A 20,302-nucleotide genomic window follows, 5' to 3' on the forward strand; every position below is an offset into this window, starting at 1 on the left:
ATGTTTGGGCCACTGCCTTTGTCTGAACATATATACCGGCTGATATTTGGACCACTGCCTTTGTCTGAACATCGTGTACTGGCTGATATTTGGACCACTGCCTTTGTTTGAACCTATGTACTTGCTGATGTTTGGACCACTGCCTTTGTCTGAACATGTGTATCTGCTGATGTTTGGACCACTGCCTTTGTCTGAACACATATACGGCTGATATTTGGACCACTGCCTTTGTCTGAACATCGTGTGTACTGGCTGATATTTGGACCACTGCCTTTGTTTGAACATATGTACCTGCTGATGTTTGGACCACTGCCTTTGTCTGAACATGTGTATCTGCTGATGTTTGGACCACTGCCTTTGTCTGAACACATATACCGGCTGATATTTGGACCACTGTCTTTGTCTGAACATCGTGTACTGGCTGATATTTGGACCACTGCCTTTGTTTGAACATATGTACTTGCTGATGTTTGGACCACTGTCTTTTTCTGAACATATGTACCTGCTGATGTTTGGACCACTGCCTTTGTCTGAACTTGTGTACTTGCTGATGTTTGGACTACTGTCTTTGTCTGAACATCGTGTACTGGCTGATATTTGGACCACTGCCTTTGTTTGAACATATGTACCTGCTGATGTTTGGGCCACTGTCTTTGTCTGAACATCGTGTATTTGCTGATGTTTGGGCCACTGCCTTTGTCTGAACATATGTACTTGCTGATCTTTGGGCCACTGCCTTTGTATGAACATATGTACTGCTGATATTTGGACCACTGCCTTTGTCTGAACATATGTACCTGCTGATGTTTGGACCACTGCCTTTGTCTGAACAATGTACTTGCTGATGTTTGGACCACTGCCTTTGTCTGAACATATGTACTTGCTGATGTTTGGACCACTGCCTTTGTCTGAACATATGTACTGCTGATGTTTGGACCACTGCCTTTGTCTGAACATATGTACCTGCTGATGTTTGGACCACTGCCTTTGTCTGAACATATGTACTTGCTGATGTTTGGACCACTGCCTTTGTCTGAACATATGTACTGCTGATGTTTGGACCACTGCCTTTGTCTGAACATATGTACTGCTGATGTTTGGACCACTGCCTTTGTTGAACATATGTACTGCTGATGTTTGGACCACTGCCTTTGTCTGAACATATGTACTTGCTGATGTTTTTGGACCACTGCCTTTGTCTGAACATATGTACTTGGCTGATGTTTGGACCACTGCCTTTGTCTGAACATATGTACTTGCTGATGTTTGGACCACTGCCTTTGTCTGAACATATGTACTTGCTGATGTTTGGACCACTGCCTTTGTCTGAACATATGTACTGCTGATGTTTGGACCACTGCCTTTGTCTGAACATATGTACCTGCTGATGTTTGGACCACTGCCTTTGTCTGAACATATGTACTGCTGATGTTTGGACCACTGCCTTTGTCTGAACATATGTACTGCTGATGTTTGGACCACTGCCTTTGTCTGAACATATGTACTTGCTGATGTTTGGACCACTGCCTTTGTCTGAACATATGTACTTGCTGATGTTTGGACCACTGCCTTTGTCTGAACCTATGTACTTGCTGATGTTTGGACCACTGCCTTTGTCTGAACATATGTACTTGCTGATGTTTGGACCACTGCCTTTGTCTGAACATATGTACTTGCTGATGTTTGGACCACTGCCTTTGTCTGAACATATGTACCTGCTGATGTTTGGACCACTGCCTTTGTCTGAACATATGTACCTGCTGATGTTTGGACCACTGCCTTTGTCTGAACATATGTACTGCTGATGTTTGGACCACTGCCTTTGTCTGAACATATGTACTGCTGATGTTTGGACCACTGCCTTTGTCTGAACTATGTACTGCTGATGTTTGGACCACTGCCTTTGTCTGAACATATGTATTGCTGATGTTTGACCACTGCCTTTGTCTGAACTATCGTATTACCTGTGATGATGTTTGGACCACTGCCTTTGTCTGAACATATGTACCTGCTGATGTTTGGACCACTGCCTTTGTCTGAACATATGTACTGCTGATGTTTGGACCACTGCCTTTGTCTGAACATATGTACTTGCTGATGTTTGGGCCACTGCCTTTGTCTGAACCTATGTACTTGCTGATGTTTGGACCACTGCCTTTGTCTGAACATATGTACTTGCTGATGTTTGGACCACTGCCTTTGTCTGAACATATGTACCTGCTGATGTTTTGACCACTGCCTTTGTCTGAACATATGTACCTGCTGATGTTTGGACCACTGCCTTTGTCTGAACATATGTACCTGCTGATGTTTGGACCACTGCCTTTGTCTGAACATATGTACTGCTGATGTTTGGACCACTGCCTTTGTCTGAACATATGTACTGCTGATGTTTGGACCACTGCCTTTGTCTGAACATATGTACTTGCTGATGTTTGGACCACTGCCTTTGTCTGAACATATGTACCTGCTGATGTTTGGACCACTGCCTTTGTCTGAACATCGTGTACTGGCTGATGTTTGGACCACTGCCTTTGTCTGAACATATGTACTCTGCTGATGTTTGGACCACTGCCTTTGTCTGAACATATGTACCTGCTGATGTTTGGACCACTGCCTTTGTCTGAACATCGTGTACCTGCTGATGTTTGGACCACTGCCTTTGTCTGAACATATGTACCTGCTGATGTTTGGACCACTGCCTTTGTCTGAACATATGTATCTGCTGATGTTTGGACCACTGCCTTTGTCTGAACATATGTACCTGCTGATGTTTGGACCACTGCCTTTGTCTGAACATATGTACTTGCTGATGTTTGGACCACTGCCTTTGTCTGAACATATGTACCTGCTGATGTTTGGACCACTGCCTTTGTCTGAACATTGTATGTACTGCTGATGTTTGGACCACTGCCTTTGTCTGAACCTATGTATCTGCTGATGTTTGGACCACTGCCTTTGTCTGAACATATGTACCTGCTGATGTTTGGACCACTGCCTTTGTCTGAACATATGTACTTGCTGATGTTTGGACCACTGCCTTTGTCTGAACATATGTACCTGCTGATGTTTGGACCACTGCCTTTGTCTGAACATCGTGTACCTGCTGATGTTTGGACCACTGCCTTTGTCTGAACATATGTACTTGCTGATGTTTGGACCACTGCCTTTGTCTGAACATATGTACCTGCTGATGTTTGGACCACTGCCTTTGTCTGAACCTATGTATCTGCTGATGTTTGGACCACTGCCTTTGTCTGAACATATGTATTTGCTGATGTTTGGACCACTGCCTTTGTCTGAACATATGTACTTGCTGATGTTTGGACCACTGCCTTTGTCTGAACATATGTACTTGCTGATGTTTGGACCACTGCCTTTGTCTGAATGTTTTGACCACTGCCTTTGTCTGAACCTATGTACTTGCTGATGTTTGGACCACTGCCTTTGTCTGAACATCGTGTACCTGCTGATGTTTGGACCACTGCCTTTGTCTGAACATCGTGTACTTGCTGATGTTTGGACCACTGCCTTTGTCTGAACATATGTACCTGCTGATGTTTGGACCACTGCCTTTGTCTGAACATATGTACCTGCTGATGTTTGGACCACTGCCTTTGTCTGAACATATGTACCTGCTGATGTTTGGACCACTGCCTTTGTCTGAACATCGTGTACTTGCTGATGTTTGGACCACTGCCTTTGTCTGAACCTATGTACTTGCTGATGTTTGGACCACTGCCTTTGTCTGAACATATGTACCTGCTGATGTTTGGACCACTGCCTTTGTCTGAACATATGTACCTGCTGATGTTTGGACCACTGCCTTTGTCTGAACATATGTACCTGCTGATGTTTGGACCACTGCCTTTGTCTGAACATATGTACCTGCTGATGTTTGGACCACTGCCTTTGTCTGAACATCGTGTACTTGCTGATGTTTGGACCACTGCCTTTGTCTGAACATATGTACCTGCTGATGTTTGGACCACTGCCTTTGTCTGAACATATGTATCTGCTGATGTTTGGACCACTGCCTTTGTCTGAACATATGTACCTGCTGATGTTTGGACCACTGCCTTTGTCTGAACATATGTACCTGCTGATGTTTGGACCACTGCCTTTGTCTGAACATATGTACTTGCTGATGTTTGGACCACTGCCTTTGTCTGAACATATGTACTGCTGATGTTTGGACCACTGCCTTTGTCTGAACATATGTACCTTGCTGATGTTTGGACCACTGCCTTTGTCTGAACACCTATGTACTGCTGATGTTTGGACCACTGCCTTTGTCTGAACATATGTACTTGCTGATGTTTGGACCACTGCCTTTGTCTGATAGATGTTTGGGCCACTGCCTTTGTCTGAACATATGTACTTGCTGATGTTTGGACCACTGCCTTTGTCTGAACCTATGTACTTGCTGATGTTTGGACCACTGCCTTTGTCTGAACATATGTACCTGCTGATGTTTGGACCACTGCCTTTGTCTGAACTATGTACTTGCTGATGTTTGGACCACTGCCTTTGTCTGAACATATGTACTTGCTGATGTTTGGACCACTGCCTTTGTCTGAACATATGTACTTGCTGATGTTTGGACCACTGCCTTTGTCTGAACATATGTACTGCTGATGTTTGGACCACTGCCTTTGTCTGAACATATGTACTTGCTGATGTTTGGACCACTGCCTTTGTCTGAACTATGTACTTGCTGATGTTTGGACCACTGCCTTTGTCTGAACTATGTACTTGCTGATGTTTGACCACTGCCTTTGTTGAACCTATGTACTGCTGATGTTTGACCACTGCCTTTGTCTGAACATATGTACTGCTGATGTTTGGACCACTGCCTTTGTCTGAACATATGTACTGCTGATGTTTGGACCACTGCCTTTGTCTGAACATATGTACTTGCTGATGTTTGGACCACTGCCTTTGTCTGATCATATGTACTGCTGATGTTTGGACCACTGCCTTTGTCTGAACATATGTACTGCTGATGTTTGGACCACTGCCTTTGTCTGAACATATGTACCTGCTGATGTTTGGACCACTGCCTTTGTCTGAACATATGTACCTGCTGATGTTTGGACCACTGCCTTTGTCTGAACATATGTACCTGCTGATGTTTGGACCACTGCCTTTGTCTGAACATATGTACTTGCTGATGTTTGGACCACTGCCTTTGTCTGAACATATGTACCTGCTGATGTTTGGACCACTGCCTTTGTCTGAACATATGTACTTGCTGATGTTTGGACCACTGCCTTTGTCTGAACCTATGTACTTGCTGATGTTTGGACCACTGCCTTTGTCTGAACATATGTACTTGCTGATGTTTGGACCACTGCCTTTGTCTGAACATATATATACCTGGCTGATGTTTGGACCACTGCCTTTGTCTGAACATATGTACCTGCTGATGTTTGGACCACTGCCTTTGTCTGAACATATGTACCTGCTGATGTTTGGAGCCCACTGCCTGTTTTGTCTGAACATATGTACCTGCTGATGTTTGGACCACTGCCTTTGTCTGAACATATGTACTTGCTGATGTTTGGACCACTGCCTTTGTCTGAACATATGTACTTGCTGATGTTTGGACCACTGCCTTTGTCTGAACATGTTGTACCTGCTGATGTTTGGACCACTGCCTTTGTCTGAACATATGTACCTGCTGATGTTTGGACCACTGCCTTTGTCTGAACATATGTACCTGCTGATGTTTGGACCACTGCCTTTGTCTGAACATATGTACTTGCTGATGTTTGGACCACTGCCTTTGTCTGAACATATGTACCTGCTGATGTTTGGACCACTGCCTTTGTCTGAACATATGTACTTGCTGATGTTTGGACCACTGCCTTTGTCTGAACATATGTACTTGCTGATGTTTGGACCACTGCCTTTGTCTGAACATATGTACCTGCTGATGTTTGGACCACTGCCTTTGTTTGAACATATGTACCTGCTGATGTTTGGGCCACTGCCTTTGTCTGAACATATGTACCTGCTGATGTTTGGACCACTGCCTTTGTCTGAACATATGTACTGCTGATGTTTGGACCACTGCCTTTGTCTGAACATATGTACTTGCTGATGTTTGGACCACTGCCTTTGTCTGAACATATGTACCTGCTGATGTTTGGACCACTGCCTTTGTCTGAACATATGTACTGCTGATGTTTGGACCACTGCCTTTGTCTGAACATTGTACCTGCTGATGTTTGGACCACTGCCTTTGTCTGAACATATGTACTGCACTTTGCTGATATTTGGACCACTGCCTTTGTCTGAACATATGTACCTGCTGATGTTTGGACCACTGCCTTTGTCTGAACATATGTACCTGCTGATGTTTGGACCACTGCCTTTGTCTGAACATATGTACCTGCTGATGTTTGGACCACTGCCTTTGTCTGAACATATGTACCTGCTGATGTTTGGACCACTGCCTTTGTCTGAACATATGTACTGCTGATGTTTGGACCACTGCCTTTGTCTGAACATATGTACTTGCTGATGTTTTGGACCACTGCCTTTGTCTGAACATATGTACTTGCTGATGTTTGGGCCACTGCCTTTGTCTGAGCATATGTACTTGCTGATGTTTTGACCACTGCCTTTGTATGAACCTATGTACTTGGTGATGTTTTGGACCACTGCCTTTGTCTGAACATATGTACTTGCTGATGTTTGGACCACTGCCTTTGTCTGAACATATGTACCTGCTGATGTTTGGACCACTGCCTTTGTCTGAACATATGTACTTGCTGATGTTTGGACCACTGCCTTTGTCTGAACATATGTACTTGCTGATGTTTGGACCACTGCCTTTGTCTGAACATATGTACTTGCTGATGTTTGGACCACTGCCTTTGTCTGAACATATGTACTTGCTGATGTTTGGACCACTGCCTTTGTCTGAACATATGTACTTGCTGATGTTTGGGCCACTGCCTTTGTCTGAACATATGTACTTGCTGATGTTTGGACCACTGCCTTTGTCTGAACCTATGTACTTGCTGATGTTTTGACCACTGCCTTTGTATGAACCTATGTACTTGCTGATGTTTGGACCACTGCCTTTGTCTGAACATATGTACTTGCTGATGTTTGGACCACTGCCTTTGTCTGAACATATGTACTTGCTGATGTTTGGACCACTGCCTTTGTCTGAACATATGTACCTGCTGATGTTTGGACCACTGCCTTTGTCTGAACATGTGTACTTGCTAATGTTTGGACCACTGCCGTTGTCTGAACATCGTTTACTAGCGGATATTTGGACCACTGCGTTTGTCTGAACATATGTACCTGATGATGTTTGGACCACTGCCTTTGTCTGAACATATGTACTTGCTGATGTTTGGACCACTGCCTTTGTCTGAACATATGTACCTGCTGATGTTTGGACCACTGCCTTTGTCTGAACATATGTACCTGCTGATGTTTGGACCACTGCCTTTGTCTGAACATATGTACTTGCTGATGTTTGGACCACTGCCTTTGTCTGAACATATGTACTTGCTGATGTTTTGGGGCCACTGCCTTTGTCTGAACATATGTACTTGATGATGTTTTGACCACTGCCTTTGTCTGAACCTATGTACTTGCTGATGTTTGGGCCACTGCCTTTGTCTGAACATATGTACTTGCTGATGTTTGGACCACTGCCTTTGTCTGAACATGTGTACTTGCTGATGTTTGGACCACTGCCTTTGTCTGAACTTGTGTACTTGCTGATGTTTGGACTACTGTCTTTGTCTGAACATCGTGTACTGGCTGATATTTGGACCACTGCCTTTGTCTGAACATATGTACCTGCTGATGTTTGGACCACTGCCTTTGTTTGAACATATGTACCTGCTGATGTTTGGACCACTGCCTTTGTCTGAACATATGTACCTGCTGATGTTTGGACCACTGCCTTTGTCTGAACATATGTACCGGCTGATGTTTGGACCACTTGCCTTTGTTTGAACATATGTACCTGATGATGTTTGGACCACTGCCTTTGTCTGAACATATGTACCTGCTGATGTTTGGAGCCAGCCTTTGTCTGAGCATGTGTACCTGATGATGTTCAGACCACTGCCTTTGTTTGAACATATGTACCTGATGATGTTTGGACCACTACCTTTGTCTGAACCTATGTACCTGTTGATGTTTGGAGCCAGCCTTTGTCTGAGCATGTGTACTTGCTGATGTTCAGACCACTGCCTTTGTCTGAACATGTGTACTTGCTGATGTTCAGACCACTGCCTTTGTCTGAACATATGTACCTGCTGATGTTTAGACCACTGCCTTTGTCTGAACATATGTACCTGATGATGTTTAGACCACTGCCTTTGTCTGAACATATGTACCTGTTGATGTTTGGACCACTGCCTTTGTCTGAACTTATGTACCTGATGATGTTCAGACCACTGCCTTTGTCTGAGCATGTGTACTTGCTGATGTTCAGACCATTGCCTTTGCTAAGGATGTCGTCTGCGCTGATGACCTTTATATTATCTATTTATATTGACATTTATATTATTATTTCACCCATGTCCTTCATGAAAATATTTGAAACATTGAACTTTTTCAGGATATCGTCTGAGCTAATAACGCTGTAGACGTCTATTTGACCAATGTCCATTCTGATTATGTTTGAATCATTGCTTTCGTCAGGAAATCGTCTGAGCTTATGACCTTGTAGACGTTTTCTTGACCAATGACCTTGATAAAGTTGGCGTAACTAATGCCATTGATGATGTTGTATGTGAGAATAACCTTACTAACAAATCTTGACCAATAACTCTTACTGACGTTGTCTTGTAATAAGCTAATTCATAATGCTAAACAAACGCCTGTGTTTTCTACATATATGATCCCACTGAACTTGATTTGAACAACGTGATCTTGACTTTAAGCCTTGCTGTCTAGACCAATGGCCTTGTTTGTGAGGATATTGCTATTGTTTTTGATGTTGTCTGGTTCTGTAGCCTTACTGATGTTGTCTTAGCAAATTACCTTGCTAACATTTTCTGAACGATACTCTAGTTGTGTCTTCGCCAATATTGTCTTGCTGAAGGACTTTCTGATGTTGTCTAGACCATTGACATCGCAAGCATTGTCAAGGTATTATGGGCTTGGACTGACAAATGATTTTTACCCAAGACGTACTATATATAACGCCTTTGCAGACATGCACTAATAACATGAATGAAGTTAAAACTGAATTAGGCTTAAAACATAGTTGTGATGTCATCTATTGTTGTTTCTGTACTTTAACTTCCGGATTATCGGACCATTACCTTTAACTTTAGGCTGTGACTGTCTTATATGTGACTCTAATATAAGACAGTAAAAGGTAGCATATGGGAGAGTTACACAATACGGGTGAGTATATGTCTCCGGGCATAATCCCATAGTTATGTTAACACACAACCTGCCGGAATATTCCATTATTTTTTATTCCAAATTACGAAAAAATCCCACAAAAAGAATATGAAGAGAATTTAATCCTCTTTTGATGTAGAATTAAACACATCCACAGAATTTCTGTTTATATCCCGTATAGAGTTTTCCTCCTTATTATGAATTCACCATTTAACACTTATCTACAGCATTAACTCCAATTTCCACTTTCTGAAACCTTGTTGTTTTTGTACACCACTTTCGATTTTAAATTTCCAAATCATCTACACTGTAGTTTTACACTTATTTTTGTGTTGTTACAACAACATTTCAGAATTTCACCTGAATCCCATTGGCCTGTTGAATGAAATTGCACACGGTAGCCACCGTATGAATAAATCCAAAATTGTCCATTTAGAAGTCGAAGTTTTAAATCCTCTGAATTCAATGAAATTTCTGGGGCATCAACTGTTTTGAACTGGCTTGAAAATCACTGTTATATGCTATCATTTTAGCAAGACCCTTTCAAACAAATGCCTAAATTGCAAGTCTAGTTTCATATGTCATTTCTTTACCACATCAGATATTGGAAAGAAATGTCCTTCTAGCAATAAAAGTTAATAAAGCCACTTTAATATATCGCTTACATTGAGAAAGTAATATCCCTCCATCACTGTTGGCGGACATGGTGAAAATGAATTTACAGATAGTTGTCCAACCCAAAAGCATGCTTTATGCATTCCGTTCATGAATGCTGTTCATCACATATCACACAGGCAAAGGTAATTCTATGTTGCCATTATCTATATCAAATTCTTCATGGTTGAATGCACAATGGTAGAGCTACCTGAGCTCATATACAAAGGCAAAAAAAAGACCTGGCTTATATTAGAAATAAAAGTGTACTTAATTAACACAAAGACTAGATTGTAAGTTAAGAGATAAGCCGAAAACTGTACATGTTGGAGAGAGAACAGATATCGGCTCTGACGGGCCTCGATACAGTTCTCTCTCCAACATATTGTACAGTTTTCTGCTTATCTTCCTAACATATTGTTGACATTGTCTTGGCTTGTAACCTTACTTTTGTCGATGTAACTTGACCTTGCTGATGTCTTGAGCAATAGCCTTAACTAATGGTTTCGTTTCAACATGTACATTGACTATCAATCTTGCTGATGTAAACAGGATCATTGCCTTTGATAACTAAATCAATCGCTTTTAAATACAAGTATTGCACTGTTGCAGTCATCACTAATAAGAATTTCATCTCATGTGCTGTATAGCTGGTTATTTTTGCAGGGTAATATTTTTTTACAATTTCACTTTTTACATATTACTACAAATGAAATTTGAGAAAGATCCTTTGAGTACTTTCTGAGATAATAACAGTAACAAACTTCAATAATCAAAATCCAAGATGGCTACCTGTCAGCCATCTTTTTGAATGATCAGTCCAAAAATGCAATATGCACAACTAAGGTCCTAGGGGAACTTATATATATAAATTTGAGACAGATCACTTCAGTACTTTCTGGGAAATAGTGGTAACAAGCTTCAACTAGCAAAATCCAAGATGGCGGCCTGTCGGCCATCTTGGTCATCGATCGGTCCCTAAATGCAATATGCACAACTAGACCCCTAGGGGAACCTGCACATGAAATTTGAGACAGATCTCTTCAGTACTTTCTGAGAAATAGTGGTAACAAACTTCAATTGTCAAAGTCCAAAATGGCACCCTGTCGGCCATCTTGTTCAGCGATCGGTACAAAAATGCAATATGTATAACCAGGGACCTAGGGGACCATGCACATGAAATTTGAGACAGCTCCCTTCAGTACTTTTGGAGAAATTGCAATAACAAACTTCAATTGTCAAAATCCAAGATGGCGACCTGTCGGCCATCTTGTTGACCCATTGGTCCCAAAATGCAATATGCACAACTAGACCCCTAGGGGAACCTACACGTGAAATTTGAGAGAGATCCCTTCTGTACTTTCTGAGAAATAGTGGTAACAAACTTTACCTACCAAAATCCAAGATGGCTGCCTGGCAGCCATTTTGTAGACCGATTGGTCTCAAAATGCAATATGCACAACTAGGGCCCTAGGGGAACCTACATATGAAATTTGAGAAAGATCCCGTTATTACTTTCTGAGAAATAGTGGTAACAAGAATTGTTAATGGACGGACGGATGGACAGAAGGACGGACCACGGATGAAAAGCGATTTGAATAGCCCACCATCTGATGATGGTTTGCTAAAAAACATTATTACAAAAATAAAACCAAAACAATACATAATTATCATAAATATTTATTACTCTAATGTTTCATTTAAACTTTCTCAAACATTCACCATTCTTACTGACACACCATACAATAAATGAAGACACAGTTGAAAAAATATATTATAATGTATTGTGTAGCACTAGCTTATAACATACTTCATTTTTAAGTGTATTCTGTATTTGCATATAACAGAGTTTTCTGTCCTTGCAAGTAGGTATCGATTGTAACGTTATATGTTTGAGAGCGTAACGTCAGAGTTTTCAGAGAACAATGTGAATTTTGCTCAAGATGACAATGTCTTCATTGATACCTCTGTATGTGCAAAGACAAAAACTGTGTAGATTAATCACACACTTCCTTTTGTAGTGTATACTGTTGAGTCAGTCGAGTTATGATGTCGTGTGTAAAATGGACCAAGGGGACATAACCACTATACTTGAGTATATCTTTGTATAGCAGGAATACAAACACAAATGCTGTTCTCCTTATTTTGGTCAGAGAGACATCTAATTGAAAACATAGAAGGGCCAGCTAGGTATTCATCTCCAATTTCCTAGTACAGTATACTAATTTCAATATTAGCTGATAGTTGGGTCTTGATGAAAATGCCTCTCATCAAATGGTAGGTAGAAGAAATATGTATGAATACTTATTTTTAGGCAATGATCTTTTTTATATGTTTTGTTCAAAAAATGAGATTAAGAATCCACCATAGATAATAAAGCATATGACTACTGGCAGGATAAACCAGATACCCCATTTCAACGACAACGCTGCCAAAGTAAGTTGTGTTATCTTAAAAATATATCAATATGAAAACTGCATAACCTGTATAAACAATTATGGACGGAACTATGTAAATGTTAACAATGTAACTAGCTTTGGAATGTAAGCGTTCAGCTTTGTGTACAACATATTTAATTACAGATGTTATCACAAGCCAGTATACGTGGAGAAAACATCTTGCTAACGAGTCTTCAATGGCATAATATATATTTCAGTTATTAAAACACTAAGTATAAACTATGTAAGCAGGTTCTGGTGATACGAGTCGTAGCCGTCGTGCCAGTGGACCTCCTCACCAGGAAGCTGTTCTAGGTCCGTAAACTGCCGTAGATGAAACTTTGTCACCTGATAGTTCACCATTGTCCGGATAGCAAAGTAACCACACACCGCCTCGAACAGAATAAACAGGGCCTCCACAATGTGTACGGCCCGCTCCAGGGGTAACAAGATGGCATCGTCATTAAACGTCAGTAGTAAGATCAACGGTAGCTGTATCAACAGTGTTAACAGCCAAGAACCGGCCAATTCAGGAACCTGGAGAATGTAGATATACAAAGATTGGTCATCAAACAAAATAAAGATAGGTCATATAAACCTAATTCAGGAACCTGGAGAATGCAAATATACAAAGATTGGTCATCAAACAAAATAAAGATAGGTCATATAAACCTAACTCAGGAACCTGGAGAATGTAAATATACAAAGATTGGTCATCAAACAAAATAAAGATAGGTCATATAAACCTAACTCTGGAACCTGGAGAATGTAAATATACAAAGATTGGTCATCAAACAAAATAAATATAGGTCATATAAACCTAACTCTGGAACCTGGAGAATGTAAATATACAAAGATTGGTCATCAAACAAAATAAAGATAGGTCATATAAACCTAACTCTGGAACCTCGAGAATGTAAATATACAAAGATTGGTCATCAAACAAAATAAAGATAGGTCATATAAACCTAACTCAGGAACCTGAAGAATGTAAATATACAAAGATTGGTCATCAAACAAAATAAAGATAGGTCATATAAACCTAACTCAGGAACCTGGAGAATGTAAATATACAAAGATTGGTCATCAAACAAAATAAAGATAGGTCATATAAACCTAACTCAGGAACCTGGAGAATGTAAATATACAAAGATTGGTCATCAAACAAAATAAAGATAGGTCATATAAACCTAACTCTGGAACCTGGAGAATGTAAATATACAAAGATTGGTCATCAAACAAAATAAAGATAGGTCATATAAACCTAATTCAGGAACCTGGAGAATGCAAATATACAAAGATTAATCATCAAACAAAATAAATATAGGTCATATAAACCTAACTCTGGAACCTGGAGAATGTAAATATACAAAGATTGGTCATCAAACAAAATAAAGATAGGTCATATAAACCTAACTCTGGAACCTGGAGAATGTAAATATACAAAGATTGGTCATCAAACAAAATAAAAATAGGTCATATAAACCTAACTCTGGAACCTGGAGAATGTAAATATACAAAGATTGGTCATCAAACAAAATAAAGATAGGTCATATAAACCTAACTCAGGAACCTGGAGAATGTAAATATACAAAGATTGGTCATCAAACAAAATAAAGATAGGTCATATAAACCTAACTCAGGAACCTGGAGAATGTAAATATACAAAGATTGGTCATCAAACAAAATAAAGATAGGTCATATAAACCTAACTCTGGAACCTGGAGAATGTAAATATACAAAGATTGGTCATCAAACAAAATAAAGATAGGTCATATAAACCTAACTCAGGAACCTGGAGAATGTAAATATACAAAGATTGGTCATCAAACAAAATAAAGATAGGTTATATAAACCTAACTCTGGAACCTGAAGAATGTAAATATACAAAGATTGGTCATCAAACAAAATAAAGATAGGTCATATAAACCTAACTCAGGAACCTGGAGAATCCAAAGATTGATCATAAAGAAAGAAAACAAGCCTGGAGCCAAGAGTAAAGTCACTAGTCATCATTAACTGTGCTTAATAACTATAACCAAATTCTCAAAACTAATTTTATTAACAAATAGACTACGGTCAAAAATTTCCCCTATATAGAGGTAAATTAAAATAGTTTGATGCTTTCTGTCTTGAGAAAGTGGAGCCAGGTATTAGGGAGAAAAACTGTTTGATGTACTTATACCACACATTTCATGAAGGTTAACTTAATTATGACAAAAGGGAGATAACCCAAGCTATTTGCAATTTTGTTTTAAATATAAGAGCCTTTTCTATATGGTACAATATATTACACAAGGAAAAATTCTTTCTTTAAACATATCAATGTAAGAAAGATTTGCCATTTATGTGGTATATATTTTCTGAGAAAAATAGCATTCAATACATTTTGCTTACAAACGACTCGGAAAACATTTGCCAATGTAAGGAAATCACACCAACATGACCAAACATTGTCACAGTTTAATTAGGTACAAATGGTTTTTTTTTCAGACTTAGCCCTTAAGCTGGCTCACAAAGCCCTATATCTGAGATACTCATACAGCTTACATTTACTATATAAAATTTATGAACTATACATATTTAATTTATTTCTACTCATATATGCTCATCAAACTAATTCATTATTTCTATTGTATCATTCATCTTTAAAATTTTATGAAACTTTTGCATTCATATTCCTAGGGTTTAGACCAATCACCATTTAGCTATGTATCATTTCCTCCATTACTTCCTTAGCAACTTATCTATGACGTTATAATACATTGTTATTATCACATGAAAAAAATTAAGAACTAAACATCCTCACAGTTTATAACTTACCCTCTCTGTTAGGTTGCCAGTGTATCCTATATAAAGACGGATGATCTCGATAATTGTATACACAATGTAGATAGCAATCAGAACAATCACATACAAGATGGACAGTCGGGTATACTGGAATAAAAAAACAGAAAATTTTACACTATCTTATTTAAAATATAACATTTATAAACATACTAACAGAAATAAGTGGATTCCACAGTATTAAAAGCCAATACAATTTATCTTATATCACAATTAAAGTAAATTTTAAATCAATAAAAATTTCCAATGTAAAATTCCATTAAAGTGTAATAGTGTTAATATTTTGCTATGTTAATTGCGCAAAATATTTTTTTCCCTAAAGTTTCTCATATATCATTTATCCACAAATATTTGCTAACAAATAAGCAATCCAAACTGAAGCAGAATTATCTTACCTTTATTTCGAAGCACACTAGTATGGACGTTAACCAGAATGGGATGAAGAACATGTTGAAATACAGAGCCATCTGTAGGGGAAGATTGGACACATATTCATTTCCTGCAAAACAAAGCAACACATTACTAAAAATATTTGCTCCTGGTTGATAATACATATAATCTAATGATCCTCAAATCTAAATATGATACATGTACAGTAATAATACAAAATGTATTCCAGCTACTGTACTCATAAATGAAGTAAACTTTCTGATACAGAATCTAAAGTGTTCAACACATTCTAACTACTGTAAATGTTGATGTTAATGGAGACATACAAATATCCCCAGAGGCTGACTGGTTACTTGATTTGTGCTCTTCTACACATGAGTCAGATAAAAAGTTATCTCAGAAAATGTTCCAGCATTAGATGGAAGAGTTTCCAGAAACAGATCTAGAGGAGCTACAAATTCAAATCAAGTTATATTCTAGAAGTAGAAGAGGGCTAATCGAGTTGAGCTCTGATTCATAGCACAATACATGTCAATAGATTCTTGATGTGTTCAAGCTCTAACATGCGATATATGCAAGACTAAATGCAATGCAGATTACCACATGAAGACTAGTTCAGGCATCAGCAAGGACTACTTCAACTTAGATTACTCCCATAACCAACAAAACACATATGAAACATTATTATTATAATTGTGTGACCATGTAATCAGTTGAAATAAGGCCTCAAACACACGTAGGAGTAGACTATACTGTCTCCAATCTTATTAAAATTTAGATTCTTATAAACACTCCGTTAAACAGAAATCTGACTACATCCTATAAAGGGGTCATGAACTTCAGATCACATTGCATTTTCTACACCTTGCTACATCAATTGAAAACAAGTTTCGTCCCAGTATGCATATACAATCAGCTTTATTATGCTCTTTGTGTGAGACGACTATGTACACTGAATAATTCTGACAGTTTTTTCAAACCTTTTCGTTCCCGGAAATTCAGATTTTGCAGGCAGCAATTTGATTGGCCATTTCAAAAGGTCACCTGGACATGACTCATAATGGGATTTTCTCAGATCCTCTTCTCAAACATAGAGATAATAAGAATCTGTATTTTAATCAGATTGTTCTGTCTCATCTAAATGTGAGAAATTAACTTATTTATTCCATTTATAGAACGTTCCTCAGAGACTTAGTAATTATGATTGCAGAATTTGGATATAATTTGCAGTCATTGTCATATAACAGATGGATGAGAGTAATGTGCTGCCACCAGGCTTGAACCAGCCACAGGGATATTACTGTTCCATCGCCCTTACCAACTGGTATAAAGGGAAATACCCTCTGGCACGAATCTAGAACTGAATCAAGGTGACCATATCATATTGCCAAAATTATTACACAAAATCCCCACCCTTCAAGAAAACATCTCAGCTCACAATAGTTTACACTTGGAGTGGACTTCAGCATCTAATGAACTAATGTACAGTAAAACCCCGTTATATCGCCACCTTCTGTTTTTCAAGATTTTGGCGATATATCGAGATATATCTATATATTATGTACTGTAATACGAATAGTTCCATAATCAAAGTAAATTTCGATAGTAGTCTTTCAATAAATATGTCAGATTTTTGTGTGTAAAATACGAAAACCGAACTCGTTTGTGTTACCAAGTATTGTGCCGTAATTGCCTGCTAGCTGGGATTTTCTTGGTTACATAATATTTTTAGCCAGGGAAATCCCACCCGGAAACAAAGAATAGAAGTTCTAAACAAGCACAGTGCAGACGTGACCTCACTTCCGCGCACATGTCTGCAAATATCAAAAGAGGTACTCCGGTAATAAACGGCACTTAGACGACAATTTGATCTTACTAGTAAACGTCGGATTCTTCTGCAAGTACGTAATAATTATACCATGTATCGCTCTTGAAATTGCTAGTTGCATTTTATGGTCCGATATAAACGAACACATGTACAGAAATGAGTTTTATTCACCTCAACTTGCGACACCTACCTGTAAAAAAATAGCAAATGTGTACCCATAGTGTTAATTGATTTCACTAGTACTGTGTACACACGGTCGTAAACGCGGCCATAGTGTGTGTAGCTGATTATGAGTCTGTCGGCAGTTGAGCACCTTACGAAAACATGTGTCCCTATTAACAGAATGTGGCGATATTAACGAGGTCATTTTAGTGTTATTTTAATCATTTGTTCCACGAATGTGATGCGGATGGCGATAGGCGGCTTGGACGGTATAACGGGTGTATTTGTATGGAGGGAAATCTGTTCTGAATAAATTCATGGCGATAAGCGGGTTTGGCGGTAAAACGGATGGCAATATAACGGGGTTTTACCGCAGTTATTTTTATGTACCTAGGTGAGAGCAGTAACTGTCTGTGGCAGGCGGGCTTGACCCCGCGAATCCTGGACTTATTGGTCCACTGCTCTATATACCTACTGGACTAAAGGGAAATTCTCTCTAGCGCGAAGTAAGAACGCAATTGTATCACTATTTACAATTAGAACCTATCAAGAGGCCTTGTGTTGGTACAGAATGTACTAATCACCACTAGGCCTACAGACATCAGCTATGGGTAGTGATACAGCTTTTTCTACATGTAGGCTGGTAGGTACGAAACGTCCTGATAAAGGCCCCTTAACATCAACGAACTCTGATGTTTAACCAACAACTTCTTTTTTTATAAGTATCCTTATCCTTATCCTGAATACGCGTAAAAAGTTAAAAAGAAACGTTTGGAATGCCATAACTTTAACCAGTGTTAGTGTTTTGTTGAGACATGCTTTTTCTGATATAAACATACAGAATATGACTGTAAACAACATCAATTCATCAAAAAAACACAATAGTTCATAATTTGCGGAAATGTAAAACACCTGTTTTTAGTATTTGGTGTTGATTTGGATCCTGTGCGTTCTTTGATACCGGGAAAAGAACGTCGGTAAAATTTGTGACAGTTCTTCGTAAAGTGGCCTCCATTTTGATATGCGGCGCGCATAGTCACGTGATGTAAACATTGATAATATAGAGAAAAGTTCAATTATTTTTTTATTTGATAGGGAAGTTTGATTCCTTCAGCAAAATGTTGTATTTTTGTGCTAGACCTAAGTAGTTTTAAAGTCACGATGAAAAATAAATAAATAAAATATGCATGAAAAAGCTAAAGATATTCCGAATATTCTTGAAAAATATTCCGAATAGCCTAAATTGTCCAATCAAAATCGTCGTTACATTTCGAACACACCTGCCGTAAAATTGAGCGAATTTTGAACACAACATTTGATGGTAACAATATTTTGTATGTATTCAGTCCATTATTAGTGCAATTATTTCCTTAATGATACATGCAATATGTAAAGTTCGAGCTTTTTGATGTGTGATTTCTCCATATTTCTTTAGCGCGTCTCCTTGCCTTGGTAAACAAAGTCACAAACCACTGCAACTGAATCAAAGGAAACATTTCTTTCAAATAGATTTCCAGCATATGTGTAAGATTTAACCGTGTATTTTTTTTATCTTATGACAGATATTTAAATTTTGAAAGGGATGGGGTGGCGGGGTTTAATATATGGGACGGTTTAAAGTTAACAGTAACAGCTCTACTGGCAGGCCGATTTGTATTGCGAAAATTGGTACCCGGCGAGAACTGGTCGCTTGCTAGTAACTTTTGTCAGGTACAGTAGCAGCGCTAAATCTGGCTATAAAGCTAGATTTTGACTAGTATAGCCAAATCTGACTACATGTATAGTGGACAAATGTAAACAAACAGGTGAGGTCTGGTCACATTTCCTTGTGCAGGATGAAAGCATAGATGATGAGATATGTTAACCAGTGAGATGAATAATGTTTGCCTACTTGATCATTTTCAGGCGACTTTTTTAAATTCTATCAGTGCAATTATTTGGTGTTAGATTCGGGCCACAGATGCGCTTGCTGGAGCATGCAGATCCTGTGTAAAATTGACCCTGTGCAAAAAGTGCTCGGTCGGCTCATATACAACAAAATATATGGCAAATTTCAAATGGAAAATTAGGATTTTATATGTTTTCATCAGAACATAGTATATATGAGGATAAATTGATGCGAGTACCAAAAAATGAAATGATGGATTTAAAAATGTTTCATTTTGCCGATTCTCAAGATTCGTCATTCAATTTTCGATGTGTTAGATGATTTTGTGACCAGGTATGTTGCTTTTGTTTACATTTGTCCACTATACATGTAGTCAGATTTGGCTATAACATCAAATTTAGTATATGAGGTGGAATAACATTATTCAATAACAAACTTGACCTCATGGTATTTGGAGACATGGACATTGTTAGTAGGCAAAAAGTTGTTGTTGGCTACTTCAGGGTAAGGATATTAGAGTTTGAGGCAGTGATCATCACGTTGAACATTTGTTTTCTGTCTGTTTCTTACAGTTATAAGGCAGGAGGCGAGTTACCACAACAAAAGCATTGACCAAAGTATAATGATATGACTGACTGTATGGCCAAGATACATGTTCATACTTTAAAAGAATATATATTATAAGTTTAATGGTGAGACCTA

At 38.7% G+C, this 20,302-nt stretch overlaps 2 protein-coding genes across 5 annotated transcripts in view; one reads left to right on the plus strand and one right to left on the minus strand.

The window, feature by feature from the left end:
- Positions 1–11,711: 11,711 nt before the first annotated feature.
- LOC138332313 (transmembrane protein 17B-like) lies at positions 11,712–18,767 on the minus strand. Its single transcript, XM_069280360.1, has 4 exons — positions 18,625–18,767; positions 15,728–15,831; positions 15,309–15,422; positions 11,712–13,022 (listed from the first exon to the last, which is right to left on the minus strand). Exons 1-4 carry the CDS (start codon positions 18,725–18,727, stop codon positions 12,726–12,728), a joined length of 618 nt encoding a protein of 205 aa, XP_069136461.1. The 5' UTR covers positions 18,728–18,767; the 3' UTR covers positions 11,712–12,725.
- Positions 18,768–18,977: 210 nt separating this feature from the next.
- Positions 18,978–20,302, plus strand: part of LOC138332312 (putative leucine-rich repeat-containing protein DDB_G0290503) — a 29,583-nt gene continuing 28,258 nt past the window's right edge. The window contains exon 1 of one of the 4 annotated variants that reach the window (XM_069280356.1): positions 18,978–19,046. Coding sequence is in view for 1 of the 4 variants with exons in the window: in XM_069280355.1 (XP_069136456.1) it covers positions 19,031–19,033 (3 nt within the window). In the remaining 3 variants the exon portion in view is untranslated. Of the gene's footprint in view, positions 19,047–19,100; positions 19,237–19,300; positions 19,423–20,302 lie in introns of those variants that run through there. The other 3 variants (XM_069280355.1, XM_069280359.1, XM_069280357.1) reach the window with 3 other exon arrangements.

This window comes from Argopecten irradians, chromosome 9 (assembly GCF_041381155.1).
Source record: "Argopecten irradians isolate NY chromosome 9, Ai_NY, whole genome shotgun sequence".
NCBI lineage: Eukaryota > Metazoa > Mollusca > Bivalvia > Pectinida > Pectinidae > Argopecten > Argopecten irradians.